General features: G+C 41.0%; 1 protein-coding gene across 3 annotated transcripts in view; it reads right to left on the minus strand.

The window, feature by feature from the left end:
* The window catches only part of STXBP5 (syntaxin binding protein 5), a 641,864-nt gene that overhangs the window by 475,808 nt on the left and 138,181 nt on the right, over nt 1-27,875 (minus strand). For all 3 annotated transcript variants that reach the window (XM_077486344.1, XM_077486342.1, XM_077486345.1), the window contains exon 4: nt 25,970-26,070. In XM_077486344.1, the coding sequence (XP_077342470.1) occupies nt 25,970-26,070 (101 nt within the window). The remainder of the gene's footprint in view (nt 1-25,969; nt 26,071-27,875) is intronic.

Consider the following 27,875-nt stretch of genomic DNA (forward strand, 5'->3'; position numbering starts at 1 on the left):
CTAGTACGAAAATCATATGAAAAACAATGCACATTTAAATGAAAATCGTTAGCTCTGTTCCTGTACGAGAACAATGAGTTTGTCCTTTGGGGAATTTTCGTACGAAAAGTCTGAATCGGCTGTCGAAAGTTGTGGACACTATACAAAAATTTTTTGTTCAAAAACACTCACTGAATTTCTTATAGTGTGTATGAGGCTTAAAGCCTCATACACAATGGTGCAGGTGTGCATGGTAGCCAATCAGCTTCTAACTTCAGCTTGTTCAATAAAGCCGAGGGAAAAAAAACGAAGTCAATTGGTTTCTATGCAGAGCTGCACCAGAGTTTGCACTCTCTGATTTTAGTAAATTAATCCCAGTGTCCATTGTCAATCCACCTGTTGCATCTGGCTCTACATTCTCTCTCACCCTGCCATTTTTCATTTTGTTTAAAGGGAATCACTGAAATTACCAATCAGCTTCTTTCTTGTCAACTAGATGAATAACTCCTCAAGCCTAAAATCAATCACCTATTGGCCAGGGCTAGGCCCTCCCCCATTAGCATTTATTTGTCAAATGCCTTAGTTGCCAGGATAGAGCTTGTATATGAGTATATTTTCAAAAAGACTTTACTGCAAACAATCTCCAATTGTACCCTTACTAATTATTGGGGAAAGGAGTCATTTGAATTGGGCATCTAAAACATACAGAATTTATTGGGCTTAACATACGAGCAAACAAAGCAGGTTGGCAGCCATTGCCAAAAAAATTAAGTGCAAGGGCACATGGGTAAGAAAAAAATAAAAAATGTAAAGTGCAATATTATATTGTTGGGTTTTTCAACAAAGGGCAACTAAATTGGCACTATGGTTTTAAACATTGTAGTAGAGCACAACCTTCTAGTCATACAGATGTCTTGACTTTGTGTGACCAATGTGTTGTGTTAAGTTAATGCTTTGGAGTGTTTGACACATTCAATTGGTCCAAAATCAGCAAAGCAAAACAGAATAATCTCATGTCCATCAAAACCAGTAAAGGACAATAGAACAAGAGGAAAGGTGCAACAGTCACAAAATAAAAAGTTATATATTAATCTTTGATAAAAATGGAAGTGGTAAATGCCTTATCACATCACTTCTGCTGGAGATCTACTGTGAAGATCATCCGTTATTTCCAAAGAGGGGATGTTTGAACAAAGAGAAGGTTGTTGGGGGACTATGGGAAAACACACCAAAGGAGCAAATCTGATTGCAGGGATCACAAAATAAAAAGGTATTGTTTATCCTTAAACGGATTGGCCCTACAAACTAAGAATTAAGCAGATATTTTTTCCATTATCCCTTTCAAGGTCATTGCTTTTGGTTTGATTGCCCTCTTATGCAGAATGCAGCAGAAAAGAAGAGATCACAACATAATCTTCAGCGATGCAAAAAAAAAAAAAAAAAGCCAGTGAATGGTACAACTTACAGTACTAGAATTAAAAGCCAGGCACATCATTTTAACCAAGGCTTCCCCACTTGTATAAATTCTCACCGATTTTGTTTAGTTCTAGGGAGTACTGCTTTTTGATAAAATTATGTCATTTTAAATTAGTTTAGGTCAGAGTACCATATAATATAAGGGCACAGCTGAAACGCAGAAAGCAAAGGCAGCGTTGGATTGCCTATCCAACTTCATCAGTACAGAAAAAATGTCCAACTCAAATATTTTAGATGTAAATTACTATGGTGTATGTCCATGCACCTTTCTGAAGGTAAGCCGACATATAACCCTGCATACTTGTACTGGATGCCTACACCATATAACCCTAGCTTCCTTACACTTTTTCAATGTGCAAAGCTGTTTACAGAGAAAGGGGAAGCTTGAATAGTTTATTACACATTTACACAATGTGCTTGCACAGTCACCAGACAAGAAGTGTGTACTTATTTTGCAACAGTTCTGGCTAACGCGCAAGTTACCGCATCATCTTTTGTTACTCCTACAGGCCCCAGCATGCACAACTTTTCCATTTAAGTACTAAGCAGAGGATGCATATACAAGAGCTGTTGTGAATGCAGGATACCGTCACCTAAATCTTTTCCAACATATGACACACTAGTTAAAGCTGAACATCAGAGAGCAAATTCCTTCCTCACCTTTTTGCCCTTCCAGGGTTAACTGTTCATTTCATGTCTGGGGATCAGGGTATCAGTTTTAACTTGCCTGATTCTCTGCTCCTGCAGGTTCCTTTTTGCTTTTAGACTAGACTACTCTCCCCTGCACTATGGCAGCTGGATACCCCTTAGGTCATCAAAACAAATGCAGAGACCATAAGCCATCCACTGGACATGAGGATGCCTAGAGACAGTCCACAAGCATAACATCCTTACCATTCGGCTTTGGTTCAAGCAGGGGGTGTGTTCACAGATCCTGGATGATCAAAGCGGACACAGCCAGTGTGAAAGGCTCCTTGGAAACCAACTGTAACCCGACTTAAGCACCCATTCACAACAAAGTGATTTGACATGTCAAATCGCAGCCTGTTGCTGGCAACGGCACTGTCCCAATCGGTGCAGCGTTGCACCGCACAGATTTAAAAAATTAGCTCCTGCACTACTTTTGTTGACTTTGGGAGCAATTTCAATAGACATCTATGCATGAACCCACACAGTCTTTCAAATCGCCCCCAAACTCGCACTGTAATACAGGCTTGAAATTTCAAAACCCGCGTTCAGTGTGAACGTACCCTTAGCCCTTGTACACACAGTCGGACATTTCAACAACCAAATCCGTTGGATTTTGTCCAACGGATTTTGTCTGACGGATTGTGTCCGAAACTGTTGCATACACAAGGTCAGACAAAGTTGTCGGAAAATATGATCTTTCAGAACGTGATGACGCAATTTCGTTACGATGGGACTACGTTCAGGCTAGTAGCCAATAGCTTTGATGTAGGGATTTGATTTGAGCATGCGTCGCACTTTGTCCGATCGGAATTCTCTACACATGATCGGTGTATGTCTGATCGGACCAGTTTGTCGGAAAATATTTCCAGCAAGTTGGAAAATTTGGTCCGACGGATATTCCGACGGAAACAGTCCGATGCATACCACACAGTCGGATTATCCGACAAAACGGTCCAATAGGACACATTCCGACAGATTCTCTGACCGTGTGTACAAGGGCTTAGAGTCTTTGTTGTGATTTTTGAGAATTTGTAACTTCACATTACAGACAGCTAGGGATGTTTTTTTTTTTTTTCGTGGCCATCCCTGCTCAACAGAAGTTGAATGTTTGATCAACCACTGTCGAAGGAACATGCTGGAAAGAGTCTTGCTCAGTGGCTGCATCTGCTAATTAGGTGTATTCTCACAGTGGTGCAACGTACCCAGTGCGTCCAAGAACTTGAAAGTCAAACACTTCCAAGAACATGACTTGGGAGCATTTTTAAAGTGGCTTTTTTTTTATTGCTAGTAGTGTGTATGAAGCCTACATTTTATGATCTTAACAATACAGAACTGCATTCATTAGTGTTTTCTTGCATTTGCCTGGAGTTCAGCTTTAAGGAATACAGTTTAGAGCAAGCTAGAAGTTCTCCAGTTGCATTGATCTGGTATAAAATTACCACCTTGCTAACTGCAAAACTCATTCATTGAGTTAAAAAAATAAAAATAAAAATGGGAGTCATACACACTCAAAATATGACCAAACAGGCAAGACTTGCACTGTATTCTACAAATAATCTTTTGCTCCTTTTTCTTTTCATAAAAAAATTCAACAAACAATCACATCCTCAAACTAATTTTGTATTTGGGAGGTGTGAGGAGATAAAGGTAGCAATTTATCAACGTTCTGCAGCTCATTCACCTGATAAAAGGATTGGATCATTTTTCAAACTGCTACTACTATGAGTTTTTTTTTTAAACATATGGTTTGTTGGCAATATATTTGTAAAGTATGAAGCGTGGCTATGAGGACCCTTCCAGACAGGTGTTCTGATCAGATCTGCTCCTCGGTTTCCCAGGCCGGTGTCCTATCATATAGTGTCCCCCATTGGATAGTGTCCGCTGTGTACTGTGCATGCGCAGTACACAGCACACACAAATTCCGAAAATAGCCGAAGATGAACGGCGCCTGCGCCGTGAGTCCAGGTTCTAGCCCCACCATCCAAGTGGACATAGAGTTAGAATATAAAAGAGCCGAGCGCAGCGAGGCCGTGCCCGAAGCGTGGCGTGCAAAGCCCTATGTCCACTTGGATGGTGGGGCTAGCACCTCAACTCACGGCCCCGTTCATCTTCGGAGATTTTCCGAAGATCCTTCTGCTCGGGGCGGACACAATATGCCAGAACACCAGCCTGATCGAAAGGTCTATTCCTCCCTATAGATAGGACACCAGCCTACCTCCGAGTCCAATCAGGCCCACAAGAGGGGGGAAATGGGGGAGGACTCCATCTATTTACATTTAGGCAGAGCAGAGCAGACCAGATCTGGGAGTAAACCGATAACGTCCATTTACTCCCAGCCATCCATAGAGTAGAGTAGAGTGGGCTCTGCCTGTGTCTGCTCTTCAGATACTGAGCCGACACTGATGTGTCATTCGCCTGCACTGCTCTAATAAGCAAGGGTTCAGCTCACAAATCCTCTGGCGATTGCAACAGACTCTACCCCATGTAAAACGGGCCTCAGGCCGGGTTCACACTATTGCGACATGGAAGTCGGACGACTCCCGATCTGACTTGCCCTTTATGTTTGGCATTAATCTTGAGGGAGGAACCCCACTTCAAAATAGAAGAATATTAATAAAAAATGGCGTAGGCCCCCCCCCCCCCCAAAATCCATACCAGATCCTTATCCGAGCACACAGCCTGGCAGATCAGAAAGGGGGGATGGGATGAGAAAGCAGCCCCCCTGGGTCATACCAGGCCACATGCCCTCAACATGGGGGGTCCCCCCTCTGCTACCCCCAAAGCACCTTGCCCCCATGTTCATGGGGATAAGGGCCTCTTCCCGAGGACAACCCTGGGCTGTGGTTAAGGATGTCTGCGGGCAGGGGATTTATCGGAATCTGGAAGCCCCTTTAACAAGGGGACCCGCAGATCCCGCCCCTCCATATGAGTATGGGGTATATTGTACCTCTATTCATTTATCCCAAAAAAGTGTCAAAAATAAAAACAGTACACAGGTTTTTGTCAAAGTCCTTTATTAGAAATTAATGTCCCCAGTCGTAGCTCTGTGTCTTCTACCAATGCTAGCTCCCGCTTTCGTGTAAGGTCTGGCACCTGGCATTTCATATGTAGGCATGGGGCGTGGCCATCTGGTGAAGTTATCCAGAGACCCCACTCGTGATGACACTGCCCGAGGCATGTTGGATGAAATCACCGGATGGCCACAACTCATGGCTAAGAAAATGGCAGACACCGGAGCTAACACCAGCGGGAGCTAGCACTGGGAGAAGACATAAGCAAAAGGAGAAGAACCAGAGGAAGAAGACCTCAGCGGAGGGGAGAAGAACTGGAAGAAGAACCAAAGAAGGCATCAGTGGAGGGAGAAGAAATCAGAGAAAGAAGATGCGGTGGAGCTATAACAGGGGACATTTTTCATTTTTAATAAAAGGACTTTGACACAAACCTATGTACTCTTTATTTTTGACACTTGTTTGGGTGAATGAGTAGGGGTACAATATACCCCTACACATTCACATGGGGGCAGGATCTGGGGGCCCCCTGTCCGCAGACACCCATAATCACCACCCAGGGTTGTCGGGAAGAGGCCCTTGTTCTCATCAACATGGGGACAAGGTGACTGGGGTGGGAGGCGCAGAGCATCCCCCCCATGTTGAGGGCATGTGGCATGGTATAGTCCAGGAGGCAGGCACTCGCTCATCCTGACCTGCCGGGCTACATGTTCAGATAAAGGGTCTGGTATGCATTTTGGGGGGACCCCAAATCGTATATTTTGGCTTGGGGGTTCACCTTAAAAACAATACCAGTCCGAAGGGTCTGGTATGGTAGTGAGGGTGAGGGGGATCCCAGTTTTTTTGTTTTGTTTTTGTAAATTTTGGCATGTGGTTCCCCATCAAGATCCTCTGAGCACAAGTCGCATGCCACAAGTCAGACCAGTAAAGATGATGATATGACTTCCCATTAAAAATCAATGGGCTGAAATTGTGCCCAAGTCAGACCAAAGTAGTGCAAAAACCTTTTTCAAAGTCGGACCAGGTTAGATAGCTCTCATAGGGAACCATTGATTTATACACATTATGCAACGTGCTCCCAAAGTGGGAGCATATTTCACACCAGTGTGAACCGGCCGAAATCATGAAAACCGAAATCATGAAGACACCAGCAATACCAAGCTGCTGCTCTGATTTGTCATGCCATCTTCACACACTGAATATATGTGCTCCTGGGCCCTTCTGCCCCACCATTCTTGTAATATGCTAGAGGTGACCCCTTAAATGGAAAAAAAAAAAAAAAGTCAAGTAGTTACCCAAAACCATCCAGATTTCTAGTTAATTTTCCTACAAAATGATGAAACCAAGCATACCAGCTTTAACATCTGCAGTTTCCTCCAGTAATTGTAAATCATTTTATCTAAAGCATCCCGATTACTGTGGCAGAGGGGCACTATTAGTACAAAGTATGGAGTAAAAAAACACCACCCTGTCTGGCCTTCAGTTGTGCAGACCATGCAGAGTTGACATGCAATACAGATTTGTTAACCTCACACAGGTTTCATTACTTTTCCTGTAAAAAGTATAGGACTTCAGCAGTTCAATACAATTTTGTTTAATAGGAGGTCTGTACTTAAAGACCATATAGGAGGAACAACTAAGGAAGATTTGGTTCTAAAAATACACACACACACACACACACACACACATATATTTCATCAGGGGATTTTGTTCAAAGAACTTGAGTAATGTGCATGAATGGTAGCATGCAACAGTGAAACAAGGTGGAGGTTACTTGCAGTTTTGGGCTGCATTTTCACAAAACGATCAAAGTGTGTTTTTTTCCACTGATGAGATCTACCAGCAGAATTATTACCATCAACATCTGATCAGTTCTTTATTCTACACCTAAAATGCCCCCCATATCACATCAAAAACCTACCTGCAGATAAAAGTGAGTTATGAAACCAATGCTATGATTATCTTAAGGTCTTGACCGCAATCAAGCCACACTTAAATGTGCTTGCAGACACACAAGTAGAACGGCCTACAAAAGCTTAGCATTACCCAACATAAGATCTTCAGAAATTGCATGGCCAGGTCCCTAGGAGAATTGCTGCTAAGGGTGGACAAACCAAAAAATTGGATTTTAGTTTTCTTCCGTTTACTGGACAGTCCAGGAAGTTTCTTGATGGATAAAAATTTTCTGTAATTTTTAACCTGTTCTAGCTTTACAATATTGTTTCACAAAGACATTTGTTTAGTAATCCTCCAATTTAAAATGTGATTTCCGTGGCATTCCTTAAATGTGACTCACAGCAACTTGTCAGGCTTGACAAAAAATTGTATCATCATCCAAAGACTGGAAGCAAAATCATAACATTACTCGTCAAGACATTAAAGTATGGTAGAAAGAACAAGAGACCCTTTTCTTGACTGTCAACATATATCTGTCCTCAGAGCTGACATGTCTTGTAAAGATAAACAATCCTAATATAACAACCTTGAGCAACTACACAAAAATTGAAATGAATACAAGAAACACAATTAAACAATGATTAAGCACACTGTCATTTTAATAATACATGAACAATGTTCATAGGTTCATTTTAAAATCTTTATAAAAACAAACACAGTCATTGTATAGTAAGGTCCTAAGCTAATTGAGATAGTCTACAGCAGGGGTGCTCAAACTTTTGAGGAGCCTGGGCCATTTAAGTGATTTGGTAACCGGTCGTGGGCCAGAATGAAATGAAATGGTTCACCGTTTCAAATCTTTTTTTTATTGTGAATTGTATAATGACGATTTTAAACAACCAGGATCATCATTTTCCATGGGGCTAATCAATGTTGGATGTTTACCCACTGTTAAAAAAAAAAAAAAAAAAAAAACACACACACATTTTTCATTAACCAGATCACCATTAATCCCACTCTGGTGCGCAGATGTGGTCAGCCAAAAAAGGTCCAAATCAGTGTTACAGCTTTCACTATATCAGGGTCTTTGCAGCCACCCCTTGAATTACTAGGACTGGCAATCTAAAAAAACATGGTACAAAAACCAAGTGAATGCCACGGTATAGTGCAATATAAGAATTAGCTGCAACAAAAACCATCTAATATCTCTATGGTGAAAGTAAATAATAATAAAAAAAGAGAAGTTGCACTAAATATGAAAAAAAAAAATAAAGAAAAAAAATATCACAAATTAAGTGACATATAGTGCTGATAAACAGTGAGCATTCAAAAATTCAGCAACACAAAATACATTTATACGAATACATATAAAAAAAAAAACTTTATACTAGGCGATAGAAGCCCCAAAAGTGATAAAGAAAATAAATAAAACTTAAAAAAAAAAAAAAAGTCAGTTGAAGTAACAAGATGAATGGAAAAAGGAGGAATCCGTTGAATTGAGGTAAAAAGTTCCAAGGGTTATCCACCTTTACCAAAAGGGGAAGAGAAAAAAAAAAAAGGAGATCCCAAACTGAAGAGAAGATCCCACTCTGAGTGGGAACCCAATCTGGGGGTATACACACTGACCACATACTGCCTGCAATACCAGACAAGTGGAAGGAAGCCGAGAAATTAAATGAGTCTCACATTAAGAGTTGCACTTTTTCCCCCCAATCTCTTCAGCTCCAAACTCCAATTCTTAGATGTGATGGCTGCATTAGTTCTTTCCTTTATTTTCTACTAGCGATCCTGTTTACAACAGAAAAAGCTGTCCTAATCATATCCCAATAATCAGAGATTAAACAGACCGGGGAAATGCATGCCCTAGTAGTGAATAAGTGCCTCTATCAAGCAAAGATAAAAAGGACACCATGCACTCATGTTCCGCACAATGACACTGAATGCACAAGATAACAGAAAATCCACCTTTGGAACCCCCGTATGAGTGCCACTAGATGTAATCCACTCAGCTTAAAGACGCCTCTCTCCATGTCTGTGTGTTAGGAAAGAAAAGAGAAGAGCGGGGAGCCAGAAGCAATAGCTGCTTGTGTAGGACAACCGCCGGGAATATGGAGGACCGGCAATCATAATTACAGCACCATACACCCAAAAGGAGACTGTGCGAGTTGCCAGAGGTTTGAAGTCAGGGGGGCCACCTGAGATGCTTTGCGGGACACATTTAGCAGGCAGGCCGCTGGTTGAGAACGCCTGGTCTACAGAATAATGCAAACTATAAATTTGCCTTTGTAATGTCAGTCAACATCCAGCTGAATATATCCCACGGTACCAGATTTATACAAAAGGGAAGGGGGTTTTACAGCTGTGTCACCATGTAAGATTTAGGAAACAAGATCAGGGAGATAAAAAAAAATAAAAAATAGTGCTTGCAGAGAATAGTGAAAGAGAGAGAAGTTGAACTTGTAAGGGGGAAAGGCTCAAATGGTACAAGCAGCAGTAAACCATGCACGAGACAAGGACACTTAGGAACAGTGCACGCATGTTTGTCCTGCACTTTTTTTTGCAAGGCAGCAAACCGTTTTAGTGCAGGAAGGATTTGCACAGTAAATAAAAAATAAAAATAAATAATAATAAATTCGACTTATCTGAGTCACCAACTAAAAACTTGGGTCAACTCTGGAACAGGGTGCTCATCCGAATGTGTTCCACAAAACTGGCAGAACTTATACTGGTTCGTTGTTCTGTTCGCAGTCAGACTTCTCAACCAGCAGCAGACTCCCATAACAGACAAAGAGCCATGAGCAGTCAACTGGCAAAAAAGGCCTGTAGATAAACCTGGGAAAGCTTGTTGTAAACTCTGGACACCCTCACCATGTGTACATGAGAGACCTAGATGAGACAAAATTCATAATCCTGCCAGACGCATACCTCGCCCCACTAGTCAAATCTGCAGAATTACATTTTGTCAACATACAGTGGACAAATGGACAAATGGCATGCCATCATGCTTCGAGTCTTGCAGAGTCACAAACCATCTTCTGACCCTTGTATGGTTTTCTTGGCTCTGAGATAATCACTGTACTGGAGAATGGTTGATCATCAATTGTCTGAAAAAAAAGGAAAATCTGACCCTAGTTTCCACTTTTTGATTATCTATTAATCCTGCCTTGCGGAACCATCTGTAGGGGAGAATCCCATTTCAAGCCTAAGAATAGCAGGAATCCCATTCAAGACTACAAATGTCATTCAGATATGCATAAGCATACACATTGTGGGGCTTAAGAACATGGTAAAAACATTCTTTGGACTGTGTCCAGGGCACCATGCAAGCCAAAAAGGAAGCATAACATACCGAAAATAGCCCATCTGTAGTAACCAGTCCTGCCTTATCTTTTACCATGGCTAAGAATGCACCTGATAAGACCCAAACATTCCATTTACTCATCCACCCAAGGTGTGGGATGAGAATCAAATTTGGACATTTTATTTGGATCCTGAAGTCATTGTGGAACTTTAGGCTGTCATCATGCTTAGAAATGGGCCCCCTGAAACTTAACTTTGCCAGGAGGCTCAGTCACAATGTCAAGATAAAATATGTTTGTTCAGGCAAATCTGAAAACATCTCAAATTTCTGAAAGAACTTTTACCTCCTGAATCAAGTAGCAGTCAGGGTCTCTTGACAGCAATCTCTGGTATACTTGGTGATACTTTAGGTTCACTTTCTGATAAGATAGTCTCCTGATCCTTACAGAGTTTTATTAGGTTTTAGATTTTACAGGTTTATATTTAGGAGGCCCCCCAACCTGGTATACCGGGTAAAGGACATTGATATGCTGTCCTCTTATAGTGGCTCTGGCACTTAGAAAATGTACGCTCCAACATAGGAACCATAAGTAAGGCTGTCTCCATATTTAAAAAGGTTCCAATTTTAGCAGACTGGTTGCAAACTCTGGTTTGTGCCTCTTGAGCTTGCTGCATATATTCCTAAACTATAGGCATGTCTGCCATTAGCCTAGATTTGTGCATTGTGTTCAATCACACTTTTGTTAAGTGTGGACATATTCCCATTTTTCCAAAACCTGTGGAAGACTAACTTCCTTATTGAAAACACTAAATGCAAAAAGCCCAAAATGTGAAAAAACGAGAAAAAAATGGTAACAGTTATTACAACAGAAAGATTTTTTGGGGGGGAAAACGACAAGAGATTCCAGATGTCCTGAGTTATCCATACGGTGGTGAGCTGCACACTTAGTGTTTGTAAAAAACCTCTACCCTCCTGTAAAAAATACATCAAATACCCTGAAAAATATGTGTTGTATTTATGTTATCGTTGAATAATTAAGTGATAAATTCTATTCTAGACAAACAAGGTCTCCTGAAGAAGCGACAGAGTGGTCGCGAAACTAGTAGAGAAACCAACGACCGTATTGGATACGAAATACTGTTGTAACAAACCTTGTCTATGTTATAGCTATAATATATATGTATTTATTTATGCATGTATAAAAAACCCTCTTTTTTTCTTTTCCCCCCCACTTTTGTACTTTGGTAAAAAAAACTTTTTATAATCAATAATAAATATTTGTATTTTATATAAAACTGGTATCAAGACAGTCCATCATTCTGTTGGGTGACTTGGAGGTGAATCATGGTTATGATGTTCCATGTATAATCTCTTGTCGTTTTCCCCCCCAAAAAATCTTTCTGTAGTCAATATATTAAGGATGAGGATACCATATACCCCCTTTCTTTTCTTATAAAATAGGCACAATAGTATAACTAACAGTTATTACAAGACTACCCAATCATTAAAAACCCATATAAGCGTTAACATTACGTTAACGTTACTTCAAACATTATTTTCAGTCTTTAAAAACGTCTTCTTTCAACACCACCCAGTAATCATGCCATGAAGGTCCTTATTCAGGTCCCTCCCATTATAGGGTGTCCATTCTCTCCCAATTGCTCTCGTTTCCAGAGTTGGAGTCTACAAGTGACGGTTTCAACACATTTTAGACAGGCATGCTGCACTATTGTCACCATCAAGAAACCTGCCGTGAGAAAAGCCAAGCAGTCATCGCTGAAGTGCATGCATATGATAGAGTGCTGTAAAGAGACTACAGGAGATCAACAGATCTGAAATGCTGAAAAGGATGGGGAAAAAAAAGGTGAAAAACAGCATTTATAGAAAATGCCAATTGTTTGATACACTATGCTTTAGCAAACCAAATATTCAGTTAGGCTTCATTTAGTTGTTAGTTTAGGTTCTAATTTAAGAACATCTCCATGGTCCTCCATATCTAGTAATGGCAGAGAGTTTTAAGAATCATTTCACAATCAGCAAGTCATCTGCTCCAAGCTGTATTAAATTGCATGTGGCCCACCTGAATTAGAATAGGGTTCCATGGATGGCAGTTGAAAACAGTCTCATAACAGAGATGGGAGAGAAGATTTATTTGCAGTTTTTGTGGTGAATGCAGCCAAGGTGTAGACACATAATGCATGCTTTCTGCTCTCAAGTCTATGCAGCAATAAAGGAGATGAGATGAGATGAGACTGTATAAATAGGTCTACTGCTTGAATGATGCGCATGCAGAGGTGGCTGCCAAGCAACACTATTACTGGGAACACAAGAAGAGCAGCAGGGAGTGGAGCTAATGAAAACCGTAAAGCTCCTTGCTTAGAAGTTTAAGATTAAGGCTGTTCTCCCACACTCAACCATCATGGAAATATCTCAAACAAAATCTTGCTTTTAAATTACAATTCTTCCAAAAGGAGGATACCATCTTATATTTAACCACTTCAATACCGGGCACTTAAACACCTTCCTGCCCAGACCAATTTTGAGCTTTGAGCACCGTCACACTTTGAATGACAATTGTGCAGTCATGCTACACTGTCCCAAATGAATTTTTTCATCTTTTTTTCCCCACAAATAGAGCTTTCTTTTGGTGGTATTTGATCACCTCTACGGTTTTTATTTTTTGCTAAACAAATAAAAAAAAGACCGAAAATTTCGAAAAAATAAATGTTTTTTTTTCAGTTTCAAAACATTGTAAATAAGTAAGCTTTCTCCTTCACTGATGGGGTTGCACTGACAGGCACTGATAAGACGGCACTGATGGGCACCGATGAGGTGGCACTGATGAGGTGGCATTGATGGACACTGATATGTGGCACTGATAGGCGGTACTGATGGGTGGCACTGATAGGCGACACGGATAGGCACTGATAGGTGGCACAAATTGGCACTGATAGCTGGCACGGATTGGCGGCACAGATAGGTGGCACGGAAGGGCACTGATAGGCGGCATTGTATTATACTGTACTGATGGATGCCAGTGCCAAACAATTCATGCCAATCAGTGATGCCCATTGTGGGCACTGATTGGCATCCCTGGTGGTCTAGGGTGGTATGCCTGGTGGTGGGCATCCCTGGTGGTCTGGTGGCATCCCTGATTGGCATCCTCGGGGGGGCTGCACTGATAATCGATCAGCACAGACCCCCCCCCCCCGTCAGAGGAGCAGCCGATCGGCTCTCCTCTACTCGCGTCTGACAGACGCGAGTGAGGAAAAGCCAATCACTGGCTCTTCCTATTTACACTGATCAGCCGTGATTGGACACGGCTGATCACATGGTAAAGAGTCTCCGTCTGAGACTCTTTACCGAGATCGTAGTTGTGGGGTGTCAGACTGACACCCCGCAACAACAATCGCCGTGATGCATGCCCCCGGGGGCGCGCAGCGGCTCAAAATCCTGATCACGTCATATGACTTCCGGTCAGGATTTTGAAACCACTTTGCCACCGTGTTTCTGCTATAGGGTGGGCAGCAAGTGGTTAAAGAAAAAAAAATGCTAGCAAAAATGTTTTTTTTCTTGAACAAAAAGAAAACACAAGGAGAATGTAAATTGTTCTACAAACACAGATTTGAGGCAAGTTATTCTTTATGGTGGCAATATTAATCACAAGATTTAAATGTGACAGATATGCCTATTCAAGATTTGTTTAAAAAGGGACTCATGTGAGAATCATGGAGGCCTGCCATTGCTGAACTATGAGAATACCAGTTCCCTGAAAGTCATACTGAAACTTCAACTTCAATACTGCGAGCCCAGAACAAATAGAAGCATATGGAATTCCTACACTTTTGCAGGAAGTTTACTTTGGGTGTGTGACTAAAAAGGCACTTGAAATCAGAAAGTCAGGCAGTTAGCCAGGTGGCCTGCAATGACAGCGCTACAACTTCCCTCATGACAGCATCACTTTAAATGGTTTCTATAGCCAGGTAATAAAAAGATTTCTAAAAGGGCATTCATTTTAAAAAGAAAATGTATGTGTATTACATGGATCTATCCTATGCAAGCCCTGAGCCTTGTTTCCACCGTCATCCACTCAAGGTATCTACATTTTGATGCATCCTTTAACTTTCATCCTTTAACTAGATGCATCGGCCAAGCATAGCAGTGTTAGCATTAAATGCTACACAATATTGACTAATTTACAAAAAAATATTATTTTTTTAAATACTTTAAAAGGACATAAGACTTATTTGGTACCCGGTCTTAATAAAAATTCTGCTACTTGTTATAGGCCTAATATTTTGAAAAAAAAGGTTTAATTTCCCTTATAATTGTACTTGCAAAATACACCATATTAGATAGACCTGAGGCCATCTGAAAACCGATTGCTTAGTTGGTGAATAAAAATGTAAATATTATGCCACGTCTGACAAAAAATGATTTTATTGGCATCTATGATCCAGTGGGAGAAGGATTTCCCCAATTTCTCACCATGTCACAAGAACAGTGAGGGCAAGGCTCTACAATGCGGATACACAATTTGAAAATGATTTAGACTGTGCTAAAGCAAATTGATAAATACTAGATGCATGGCCGGTTCAAAGACTCTAGGTCAGGAAAAAATAAAAAATAAAATCGGACAAAAAAAAAAGAAAAAAGTCCTTATCTGCATAATTGCCCGACAGTCAGCTAGAAATTTCAAACAGTCAGCAATGGCAGCCTCAGTGCTCATAAGTTTCCTTTAAGTGACTGAGTCTTGGCTTCTGGATGGGTCTACGGCCTCATAATGGTTAAAGAGCTGCACATTTACCTTGAAGACAGAAGAGCAAACAGGTTTGTTAGCCAAGTAAAGCAGGGATAGCACCAGAGTGGTAGCTGGGAAGTGTGTTCCTTTAAGGCCAACATATGCCTGATCACACAGCATGCCACCACACTCAAATTACAAAATGTGTGATCTGGAAATACGAGCTGCAACGCGATTCCTTACAAAATGAAAGCATATCTAAATTGCAATTTACTGCAACCCTACATTTTATGACCTCACTTGTAAAAGTCTTACCTGTAAGCAGGTACTCAAGGCTTCTCTGCTGCAGTTCCTATAGTGCCTTGCAAAAGTATTCACCCCCTCAGCTTTTTACCTATTTTGTTACATTACCGCCTTTAGTTCAATGTTTTTTAATCTGAATTATATGTGATGGATCAGAACACAATAGTTGAAGTAAAATTAGAAAAATATATGCATAAAACTATTTTTCAGAAATAAAAAACGGATATTTGACATGTGCGTACATATTCACCTCCTTTGTTAGGAAGCCCATAAAAAGCCCTGGTGCAAACAATTACCTTCAAAAGTCACAATTCATGAAACGATGTCCACCTGTGTGCAATCTAAGTGTCACATGATCTGTCGTTACATCGACACACTTTTTTTGTACAAAGGGTTTTATTGAAAATATAGATCAACGGGTTAATACAACCTGTTACATCATGGAGAAATAATTGTATAAACTTCAGGTATGAAAAAGGTTAGTCCGGGACACACAGATTTACGCAAGTTCTTGGTAATCCAAGGGCGATAATGTGTGGTCAGCAAGAGGCTGTCAACTACTCATAAATCCTGATAAGATGATAGCACGTTAAACTAAGTTTGCGTGCTAGTGGTCTTGCAGATCCATATGCAACTCACGTGTCGCGGGGAGGGAAAAAAAAAAAATAAATAAAAAAAAAGGGGGGGGGGTGCGGGGAATAAGTAGAAAAACAAAAATGCATAAAGAAAGGTGGTATATACCATTGGTTCAATAGAAACATTTTCACATCATGTGTCCAATCCCAGCAGGACCGAGCCTGTGGGCCAGAGAGACATGAAGATAGGAGGAAGCACTGAGCAGAGGGAAGACCGGAAAAACAATAGGATAGTGTGCAAGGGAAAGAAAAAGGAAAATAAAAATAAAAATAAAAAACTGCTAAAGCAACACTTGAGTGGTTTAAGGGGAAACATGTAAATGTGTTGGAATGGCCTAGTCAAAGCCCAGACCTCAATCCAATAGAAAATCTGTGGTCAGACTTAAAGATTGCTGTTCACAAGCGCAAACCATGCAACTTGAAAGAGCTGGAGCAGTTTTGCAAGGAGGAATGGACAAAAATCCCAGTGGTAAGATGTGGCCAATAGAGACTTTCAAAGCGACTTGGAGCTATGATAGCCACAAAATGTGGCTCTACCTGTTTGTTATTTTGTCCCATTTGTGGTTTGCTTCACAATCGAAAAAAAAAAATCTCTTCAAAAGTTGTGCACATATTTTGTAAATTAAATGATGCAGATCCTCAAACAATCAATGTTAATTCCAGGTTGTGAGGCAACAAAGCACGGAAAATGCTGGGGAGGGTGAATACTTTTGCAAGACACCTTATATACAAAGCTGTGGTGGGACAGATGGTCACTATCAGAGGGGCAAGATCTAAAATGCTGGCTATGCTTGAAACAAACTTTTTGATTGAAACCATTTCCTACTGCAGTAGCCGATAGCCTCTATAGCTGTTGCTACCTAACCTATTATTTTTTACGGGAAATTACTGTAGCTTTTCTTTTTTTTGTAGCATATGTAGTAGGAAAGGCAAGAATCTTTTTTTTTTAAGTTTCCTTCCATGCTGGATGTTCAAAACTTGACACTGATACTCTTATGCCGCGTACACACGTAGCAGACTATCCGGTGGACTTAGTCTGGCGGACTTTCCGAACGAGCTACCTGCCCACACACGCGGAGGAAAGTCCGCTCATTTTGAGCGCCTCTCCAGGTAGCCGGGACCAGCGAAGGAGGCGTCGCTGGCCCAGTCACCTGGTATGGACTTAAAGGGGAATCCCTACGCCGAAAAATCGGCGTGGGGGTCCCCCCTAGGTCCGTATCAGAACCTTATCCGAGCACGCTTCCTGGCCGGCCAGGAAAGGGGGTGGGGACGGGCGAGCAGCCCCCCTCCTGAGCTGTACCAGACTGCGTGCCCTCAACATGGGGGTGCCTTGGGGAAGGGGGGCCGCGTGCCCCCACCCCAAAGCACCTTGTCCCCATGTTGATGAGGACAAGGGCCTCTTCCCGACAACCCTGGCCGTTGGTTGTTGGGGTCTGTGGGCGGGGGGCTTATAGGAATCCGCAAGCCCCCTTTAATAAGGGGGCCCCTGGATACCGGCCCCCCACCCTATGTGAATGGGTATGGGGTACAATGTACCCCTACTCATTCACCTGTAAAAAAAAAAAAAACGAAACACACTAGGGTTAAAATAGTTTATTGCACAGCTCCAGGGGTCTTCTTCCATCTTCGGGGGTCTTCTTGCCAGACTCCTCTGCTATCTTCTGCTCTTTTTCTAGCTCTTTCACTAGCGGAGGAGACCAGCTTTCTTCGTCGCCGCCGCCCTCTTCTTCCGACTTCGGGGGTCTTGTCCCCCTCTTCGGTTCTTTTTGCCGGGTCACAGCGCCTTCTTCTAGCTCTTTTACAAGCGGTGGCCCGGTCTTCTGTCGCCGCTGCCGCCATCTTCTGTTCTTCTATTCTTCTCCATACCAAGTGACAGGGCCAGCGACGCCTCCTTCGCTGGCTCCGGCTACCTTTAGACGCGCTCAAAATGAGCAGACTTTTCTCCGGGCGGGAAAAGTTTGTTCTTTTCAAAAGTACAGTGGACTGGCACACACACGGCCGCACTGTCCGCCAAAATGCGAGTCCGGCGGACAGAATGGAGTGCAAAAATACTTTTAGTCAGCCGGACTTTTGGGTAAAAAAAAAAGTGCGCCGGAGCCTACACACAGCGGACTTTTCCACTGGATTGTTTGATCGTGTGTACGAGGCATTATAGGCAACAGTCTTTTGTATTTTCATTGCCCTCTAACTTCTGAGTGAGGCTGAAACAGCCACTGCCTTGGAGACTGAAAAATACAGACCCACAACTGAATTATCATGCTACCCCTTTGATTTTATGGGGTTGGATTCCATGGACAAGCCTTAAAATATATAACCTATTTTCTACTAATGAACCATCTTTTCCTGTATCGTACCATTATACATAAAAAAATTAAAAAGCACTAACTGGGATTCTAATTCTGCCTAACTTTTTAGATTTGGATAGAAAGGGTAAAGGTTAATTCCTGTGTCAGGTTTTACAGCTAACTGGGGCACCATTAGAGAGATTTATTTTCATTAAACTGAAAGGAAGAGAGAGGGAAAATCTGTAAAAAGAAAACCTGATATTTTTTGCAGCTCAGGCGTGAGTGCCATCCTTCTAAACCTCGCACATACAGAGCATTCTCTTGTCACTGCAGCTGACCTCAAGAGCTGCAATGCTCTCTCCCCCATCGCAGCCACTGAGTTCATCTAAGCAGAGAAAATGCATGGGGTTCAATGTGTGGTGTTTGAGGCAGGCTTCAGCACATGCACATATGGGCTACAGGTATGCTCCGCCAAAATCTGATTTGTTTAAACTAGGGATGCCCCGATACCATTTTATTTTTTTTATTTTTTTTTTACAATGAGTACAAGTACCGATACTTTTTTTTTAAAGTACTTGTCGATAGCAATTACCGGTACCTACCGCAACAGTTTTGTTTTAACTTCAGCTGTCAGCAATGGTACAAAGCATTGAAGTTTTTCATAAATGAAATAAAATAGTTTTTTTTAATTCAGTGCTTTTTCAAATGTGAAATGTGTAAATATGTTAATATATATGTGTAAAAATATTCATCAACAAAGCAAACAAAAAAAAGCTTTGTTTATAAAATAGACGTGAAAAAAAAAAAATCAGGAAAAATATTTAATGGAGGAGAATAGGGAGTTAATTAAGGCCGATTAGAGTAAATTAAGGGTTATTAAGGGGTTAAACAGAGGAACAGTTGCTCACCCCTTTGATCTGCAGATAAACAAACAGAAATATACAAAAGGAAACCATATTTCTTTTTATTTTAGTGTTCCAGGGCTGAGCAATGTTGGTAGTAAACATTTCCGGCTGCAGTAAAACCTGACAGAAGTTCTAATACTTCCCCCATTATCCAAAACAGAAAGAAAAAAGTAGTAGATGTCTCCAACTTGTGAGGGCTGCAGAGCTATGATGCATTTAAAACTGAACTTTGTATCAATAAAAATATTGTGAAAGTTGTGTAAATAACTATTTGACAAACTCTAGCAATCCCTGCAAAGTAGAGCTCAGACTGGATAAGTAGCTGAATAAACCTGTCAATTGTGCTAGTTTAGCAAATAAGCCAACAAGGAGCCAATTGTATACTAATTTAACGAGCAGACAGATGAGCTCAGATTGCTGCTTCTTCTATTGTACAGTCAAACGCTGGGGCAAGGATACGACCTTATAAAGCGATTGTAGAGTCAAGGTTTTTCACCTTAATGCATTATATGAAAAACCTTCTTTGATGCATCTGGCCCCAGAACTCCAGCCCCCCTCCCCCCACCTGCCCATTTCCTTACCTGAACCCAATACAATCCAGCGATGTGCCCAGCGGCTCCAGCTGCTGTCCCTCTCCTCATTTGACAGATTGATAGCAACAAGAGCCATCAGTCAGTGACACTGGAGCGGCAGGGCTGAAGCCTGCTATCTGTGTCAATGGATGCAGTGGTAGGACACGGGGCACCCGATGTAGGAGCCAGGAGAACCGGCGGGGCACGCCAGAAGAGGAGCAATCGGGGCTGCTCTGTGAAAAATCCTTGCGCAGAGCAGGTAAGTATAACAAGCATGTTATTTTTTTTCCCAAATTAACCCTTTCAACACCTTTAAGTGTTACTGAACTGTACCAAAAAAAAAAAAAAATGTATGAGGACTTCTACCTTGCCAGACAGGTATGTTCTCAATGCCAGTGCTATGTAAATGTAAACTGCAGAAGTGAACTGACAAATCCTTTGGCAGGTAATAACTTTCATACATGTACATCTATATTTAGCTGCTGGCTGCAGCTCAGCTTTAAAAAGTTCACTTGTAGGGAGCCTGGCAGGGTCTAGACTTTATGGGGGTCATTTACTAAAGGCAAATCCACTTTGCACTGAAAGTGCACTTGAAAGTAAAGTCGCTGTAGATCCGAAGGGGACATGCAAGGAAAATAAAAAACAGCATTTTGGCTTGCACATGATTGGATGATAAAATCCGTAGAGCTTCCACTCATTTCAGATTTACCCCTTAGATTTAGAGCGACTCCACTTCCAAGTGCACTTGCAGTGCAAAGTGGATTTGTCTTTCGTAAATAACCCCCTATTATGTATATATGTTTCTGACTGTTTTCTGGAATGACAGGTTTTTTTTTTTAAGGCTTTTAACTGGTAAATCGCATTTACTGTACACATTTCATGGCTTTATTTTCCATCTTAATTCAGCATGCCTTTAATATGAAGTGGCAGTGTAGGAATTGTGTGTATATATATATATATATATATATATATATATATATATATATATATATATATATATATATATATATATATATATAGTGAAATGTACTGTATGCTTATTAAAAAAAAAAAAAAAAAAAAAACACACTATTGTCCAACATGTTGCGTCACATGAGAACTATTAAAATCACATGTCAGCTATCATACAGAATCCCCATTCTGCAATTGCTCACACATACCCTGCTTCTAATGAAGAAAGAGGTTTGTGCTTCCAGGAATAGCATGATTTCCATTCATCTATATCCTAGAAAAAATATACACATTTCTTACGACTACGTGTCCTATATTTAATAACTTAAAATAATCACTACTCAGCTGACATCATTGTATAAAGTGTATGTGAAAGTATTGATGTACCCATCAAATCTGGGAACAGAAGCCAAAAAAAAGTATTAAGCCCACTGAATAAACTCATTTACTATGAAACGCAACATCAAAGCTTAGCAATATGTGCGAGAACCACTAGTGAGGACGTACTAAATCATTAACCTTCAGCATGATGTAATTTAGATTAACATATTTGGGACATCTCTTCTGCATGGAACAAGCACCATATAAAATTAATTTAAGCTTGAATGCAAAATATTCTCCACAAAGCTATGAAACTGTTACAAATGACACATCTTCTAGCCATTATAAATAGTAAGCCCCTAGGGCCAGTGGTGAGGACAGTCTTACAACAATATAATCAGCAGAAACCCATCTTTGTACATATACCTTCTCGCTAGAGAATACCATAGCTGTGGACAGTTAATGCAGTCTATAGCAATCTGTTCAGTCTAGGGGGCCGCAGTTACTTTTAAAACAGAATGCAATGCTGCGACAGCAAAATAAAGGGCTAACTTTTGTGGTTTTATTCTCCATTTATCCAGCTCTGCTATGTAGTTAATGGCTGGGTGAATTACAAACTACATGTTTGAGGTTTATGTAAATGCTCACATGAAATCCTAGGTCCACGCCACAACGACACTGCCTATGGGACTACATCACCTATAGAACTGATACGCTCCCACTGAGGGGAGAGGGCAACAAGGCTGCAGCAGCAATCTAGCAGTATTGTCGTTCCTCTTGTAGAAATTAGCTAAATGGCACGATCAGCCTGAAAAAATAAAGCATTAAACAGAAGCACAATTTGTAATGTTTCTTGCTACAAAAATAGTTTGTAAATTTGAAATACTTATTTAGGCAAGAACAAGCATTACTTTGATATCCCAGGAGGCTGCTAGAGCAATGTCAGATTCCCCAGGAGGAATCAGCTTACAGAGAGTGGCTTAAGGACGTCAACACATTATTGCAGCCAGCTGCAAGCACCCAAAATATACAGCTGCCCCCAAATGATGTAGAGAACAAACAGAGTAGCATAGAACTCAGGGTGTGACAGAGAAGCAACAGATCACTGCATGACTGTGCTAGATTCCCTGGGTGTATATGTTTGAGCACAACCCAGCAAACAAGGTAAGAGAGGGTTAAAAGCAAAAATTATCCTGAGGGTGCTTTGACTAGTTGAGGACACTGGCAGTGCCAAACACTTCCAAAAGTACACAGGACAAGTGCAGCATGTTCAGTCCTGACCTGGATTGCACTGAAAAGGACTGGAAGACTATCACTCAAAAAATAAAAAATAAATAAAAAAAACACACAAAAAAAAAAAAAAAAAAAAAAGTCTCGTCTGCCCTTAAAAATATGTATTCCTTAGTCATCTTAAAGTGGAACAAAACCACTGATGGAATTGGCTCCCCCACACCGCCATCTTTAAAACTATGGCATGTGCGCATATGCATCATCTGTGTCTTCCAGGTATTTAGGACCTGGCAGAGATTGGCGAGGCATAGGCACACAAGCTGAAAGAATTCTGCTAGCTTTTGGAAAATTGCCACTATACCACATGGTGTTTGTGCCCAAATCTGCCACTCATGTGCACATAAGCTGCACAGTGGCAGGTTCTTTACATCACAGGTATCCCAGGAGGCAGTGGGGTTGACTTACTAAAACTGGAGTGTGCAAAATTTGGTTTCGCTCTGCAAAGAAACCAATCAGCTTCCAGGTTTTTTTGTCAAAGCTTAATAGAACAAGCTAAAGTTAGAGGCCGATTGACTACCATCCATAGCTGACCAGATTATACATTCCAGTTTTAGTAAATCAACCCCAATGTGTTACTAACCCGCAGGGCATGACCTAGGCTTGAAATCCAAGTGCTGATTTGTAGCATGAAAAGAATTGTAAAAAGTAGAAAAAAAGTGATCAGCTTTTCTGTAAGAGGGAGGAATAAAATAAAAATGGTTGTTAAGAGGGAGTTTAGTTAAACTTTAAAGTGGTTGTAAACCCTCCAATACAACTTTTGCTTTATGAAATCTAGATAGCACAGGCAGCTGATCTTTGCCTGTGAAAGTGTACTCACTGTTGTAGTTTCCATAGCAATCGCCCTGCAAGCGTGGGTGACGTCAGGCGCGATTGTGCCGTAGGTTTATTCTTTATTTATTCTTTAACGGCACACTGTGTGTGGTTTCTGTCCCCCTCTGCATGCCGGTCATCATCATTAACTTCCTCTCTGAATGGCACAGAGGGAAATCTCGCGATACCACCTTGCAAGTTATTTAGCTTCAGCTATGGTTTAGCTCGGTTGGCGTAGTAACGGCAATCGAGATAGAGGCTTGGTTTAGGCAATACGGAGCATGCGCGTATTTGTGAAGGGAAACACAGTAAGGGTGGAAATTACTTCAATACTAGACTCAAGAAACAGCAGTAGAAATGGCACAGGCAATACCCAGAAGTGAAGATATACAAAATATGAGAAATAAGGTATTTTCCTGCCTATTTGTTTTCCCAATTTTGATGTATTTAAAGTTGCAATACTATATAGTATATAAAACTTGGAAAAAAAATAGGAAAATCATCCGGGGTTTACTTCCTCTTTAGGTAGTGACAAATTTCTGAACAGAAACATTGCATAAAGGGAAAAATGGTTGTGTTCATAGGGGATATACAGGTGGGCAAGTTGTGGTTAAGTAACTGCGTCTCACAAGGACAAAATGCATATACATATACATATATAAAATTGCAAACAAGCAGGCTATTTATTGCAGAGGAGGCATGCAATGCCTCTTCTGTGTGAAAATAAAACTTACTGTAATTATTGGCGTATAACACTCACTTTTTCACCATGAAAATCGGTGCAAATAGCGTGTGCGTGTTATACGCCAATACAAAAATGTACGTTTTTCCTGAAACTTCCCTCTTAAAATTAATGTGCGTGTTGTACACCTGTGCGTGTTTTACGCTGATAAATACGGTACCTTACTGCTCGCAGCCGTTTGCTGAATGCACACAGCACTGCACATCAGCAGGTCCATCCACACTTCTGGCACAGTGCCAGAATTAGTGACTCACACATGCACGAGAGTTATGTCATCTCACGGTGGTCATTTAAGACTGCTGAAGAACGGTACTCAAAAGAAGATGGTGAGAAGATACCTCACAAGGATTAAACCTTTGGAGCATAGGCAAGCATACATTAAGCTCTGTATAACTGGCTCCATTTACACAGATTTAAAAACACCAGGCTAAGGCACTCCATTTTTGTGGCATGCAGCTTCAATGTTCAAGTTTCATTGGGCTTGTCTGGCAGTAGGCCTACTGTTGAAGCTTAGTTTGAGTGAAATGCGTATAGGAGTAAGAGTCATGCTTATGGTGTTGATGTGATATTTGGGAACCTTGGAGCTGCATGGTATGAAGGAAGATATACTTTTAGGCGATCCCTGAAAACTCATCTCTTCAGGGTGACCAATCCTGCCTCCAGCCAACCACCAAATCTTTTACTCCCCCCATCAGTTCATGCCTCAGTCCCTAACTTTTGTTTCACCAGCCCCTCCCTCAGATTGTAAACTCACAGGAGCATGGGTCCTCTAACCCTCGTTTTAAATTTTACTGTTGGTGTAGTGTCTCCCTACATTGTAAAGCACTGTGCAAACTATTGACACTGTATACATCCTGTATAATAATAATGATAATAATAAGCCAATGTCTATATGATATGCCTGATTCACAGCACTGAGTGCTTTTTTTAATGTGTTAGTTTCATGAGTTTTTAAATAAAAGGGTTATACAAAGAGCGCACACTTTTTTTTTTTACGTGCAACCCAACGGTGAGCTTAGCGCTGCCAGGAGAGACTAGAGTAGTAAACGTCCATACAGCCCAGAGAGGGGCAACAAGCCCATAAAGACCTGGGTGTTGTATCTTCTGAACGGGTGGAAAATATTAGGAATTTTACAACACATTGGTGGAGGACTTTCAGTGGACAGCAATATATGGACATTTTATTTAATTCATGGTAGATGCTATAGCATGTTCTGGGATCATTTATTTTACTTAAAGGGAGCGTTTATCATTTTGTATTCCGCTGCATCAAAGTATTTTTATAATGTTACATAAACTGAAAATTAGATGTTAAAATCATTTGAGAAATAAATGTAATCTGGCCCAAAGGTTCAAATGTCACTACTTGCCCATCAAGCCAAAGGTTTTATTCTGCTGTAGGGGGGCAGAAGTTAAAGTGATGAAACAAACATTTCAGACACTCTTATAGAAGCAGATACCCCTGTGGAAATGTTCCACTACATCACACAGACAAGTAAGAACACTGTAGGTGTATTGTTCCAACACTAGTGATATGAAAATTCACAAAAGCAGACATTTCTTAAGAATTTAAACATTTGAAAAGTGTACCAGAAAATTACTTAATAATGAAAAGACACTAAAATTAAGTGAAAGACTGCTGCATATGACAAAAATCAGATCTCCATATAGGCAAATGAGAAATGGAAATTATAGTACAACTAAGCCTTTTTTTTTTTAAATATAGTTTTGCATTTTTTCTTCAAGAGGCCAAAAATCCAGCACCCAGTAGTAGCCCGGGGTGAAGAGGACAGCGCCTGGAGAGGGAAGTAACTGTTGCATCACTGGAAGGTGGAGGTGAGCATTATGCAGAGTTTGTTCGTTTAGTGCATTCTTTAAACAGATCATCAAGATTAAAAAACTGTTTGAGGTCACCATGAACAGCTTGTCCCAAGAAAAACACATTACCACATACCTGTTATAAATCTACAAACAATATACCAAAGTATTTAAAATATCAACTGCATTAACATTCATGGTTACTCGGTATACAATTTGGTGGTGAGGCCACTTTTCTCCTCTTACCTTTCTCTACTGAATTTCAATGAATGCAATATGGCGGGCCTCTTCTGTCGCAGATTCCAAAGGTGTAAAGTGTCATCCGTCAAGGCACTCACAAGCGCTCCCTTTAATAAAAAGATTTACAAGATAAAAATAATTTTAGGCAAATGTAAAAGTTCAAAAGCTACACTGACAACTTACAGTGCATTCTATAAAATGGCAACGGTTTAATCAGTTCCAGGAGCTGCCATAGTCCCACTGGGTTGAAAAACTACTATTTCCAGTATTTAAGAGGCAGGAAAAGTGGCATTTGGAAAAATGTGGGCACCTATAAGTATTTCATAATACCCCTTCTAGCAAAAGCGACAGCCTATATTGCCAGTTGGTAGCACACAGAAAGACCTGTATACAGACTATTTGAGGCTGAAAAAATGCACCAAAAAAAAATCACAGTATTTTTCCACATCTGGGGAGCCGCATACAGCTGGCCATAGTTGTGAATGGCTGTATACGCGTGTGCATCAGCATAAACATGCGCATATAGCAGATTACTCAAACACGGACATTCTGCATTCAGGGAACACTTCATATGCAAATGAGCGCATCTTCGTTGATGCACGAAGAAGTGTTGGCATATCTGAGTACAACTTTTCACTTCTATGGCCATTTGTAATGCAATGACAATGCTAACAGGCCCTAAGACTTTTGGGGAGGGCAGGTAACGAACAACAGGGAGCAAAAAAAGCTACTCAAAGTGGTATTAAACCCAAAGAAACAAAATATATTGTAGCTTGCCAATCTGATGTGGTGGCAGAGTTTTTTTTTTTTGGCTCCCTGGTAATCTGGCCAGTAACATAAGGGGAGACCGCTAGTAGAATTTGTTTACCATAATGCAGGTAAACAAATTGTGGTAAAAAATCCTTTTGACTTTAGAACCACTTAAAAAGGCACTCTAGGCTCCTTCAGAAAAATAATTTAAGTCAGAGGCTACAAATACTGTAACTGCTGACTTTTAAGATAAGGACATTCACCTGTCCAGAGATCCTGCAATGTTGGCACCACAAGCCAATTCTTCAATTGGCTTTGGGTGCAGGTGCTGGCATCTGTAGTAAGAGGAACAGGAGATTTTACAGTCTGTTTCCTACTGTGCATGCACAAGTCCTGCTGTGCTTTCTGGATGGTCCTGCTGTCTTCTGGTACCTTTGCATGTCCCAGAAGGTAGCGGGGGCAGAAATGTTATAGAGCGCCGATCTTACCCAGAAGTGGGAGCTGTTACCTGTCAAAACCAGGTACTAGCTACCTCCCAAAAAGTGGCAAAAAGTGGCCAATGTGGTAGTGCGGGGAGGAGGGTGCAAACAAGCAGACCTTCCCCTTTTGGGTGGGGCTCCGCTTTAAAGAATAAGTTCATCCAAACATGTTGCTGCTAGATTTTTTCTTTTATATATAGCTCTTGCCACTTTATTAGCGAGATTTGTTTCAGTTCCTAGATCTGCGCACTTCCCGTGATTATGAAGAGTTCTCCTCCTCTTGTTGAATTTACGTTTTGTTATGCAAAAAGCAACAGGAAATGTTAAAACATGCAGAGGTGGGTGAGAACAAAACTCTGGTATACAGGAGGAGTCACCAGATATGGCAGAGAGCCCTCCCTGTTAGAATATCCAAGACAAACCTCTACACTGGTCACAATGGTGGCTCCACAGCTGTGGAGAAACATTTGTATTTTATACTAGTTTATTTTTCCAGCCTCAAACCATCCATCTATATCAGTAGTTCTAAAACCTCTAGTGCCGCGACCAATTGATAAAATTTCCCAAGTTGAGGGGACCCCCAGTAAAATTATTTTTGTAGCGCGAGTTGTCAGCACCCAAGGCAAGACAAGTAATTTGCGCCCCTAGCCCACGGACATTTAACGTTCCGAGTCCCTTCCACT

Source organism: Lithobates pipiens, unplaced genomic scaffold (genome assembly GCF_037356315.1).
Source record: "Lithobates pipiens isolate NorthernLeopardFrog02 unplaced genomic scaffold, aLitPip1_a1.2 Scaffold_18, whole genome shotgun sequence".
NCBI lineage: Eukaryota > Metazoa > Chordata > Amphibia > Anura > Ranidae > Lithobates > Lithobates pipiens.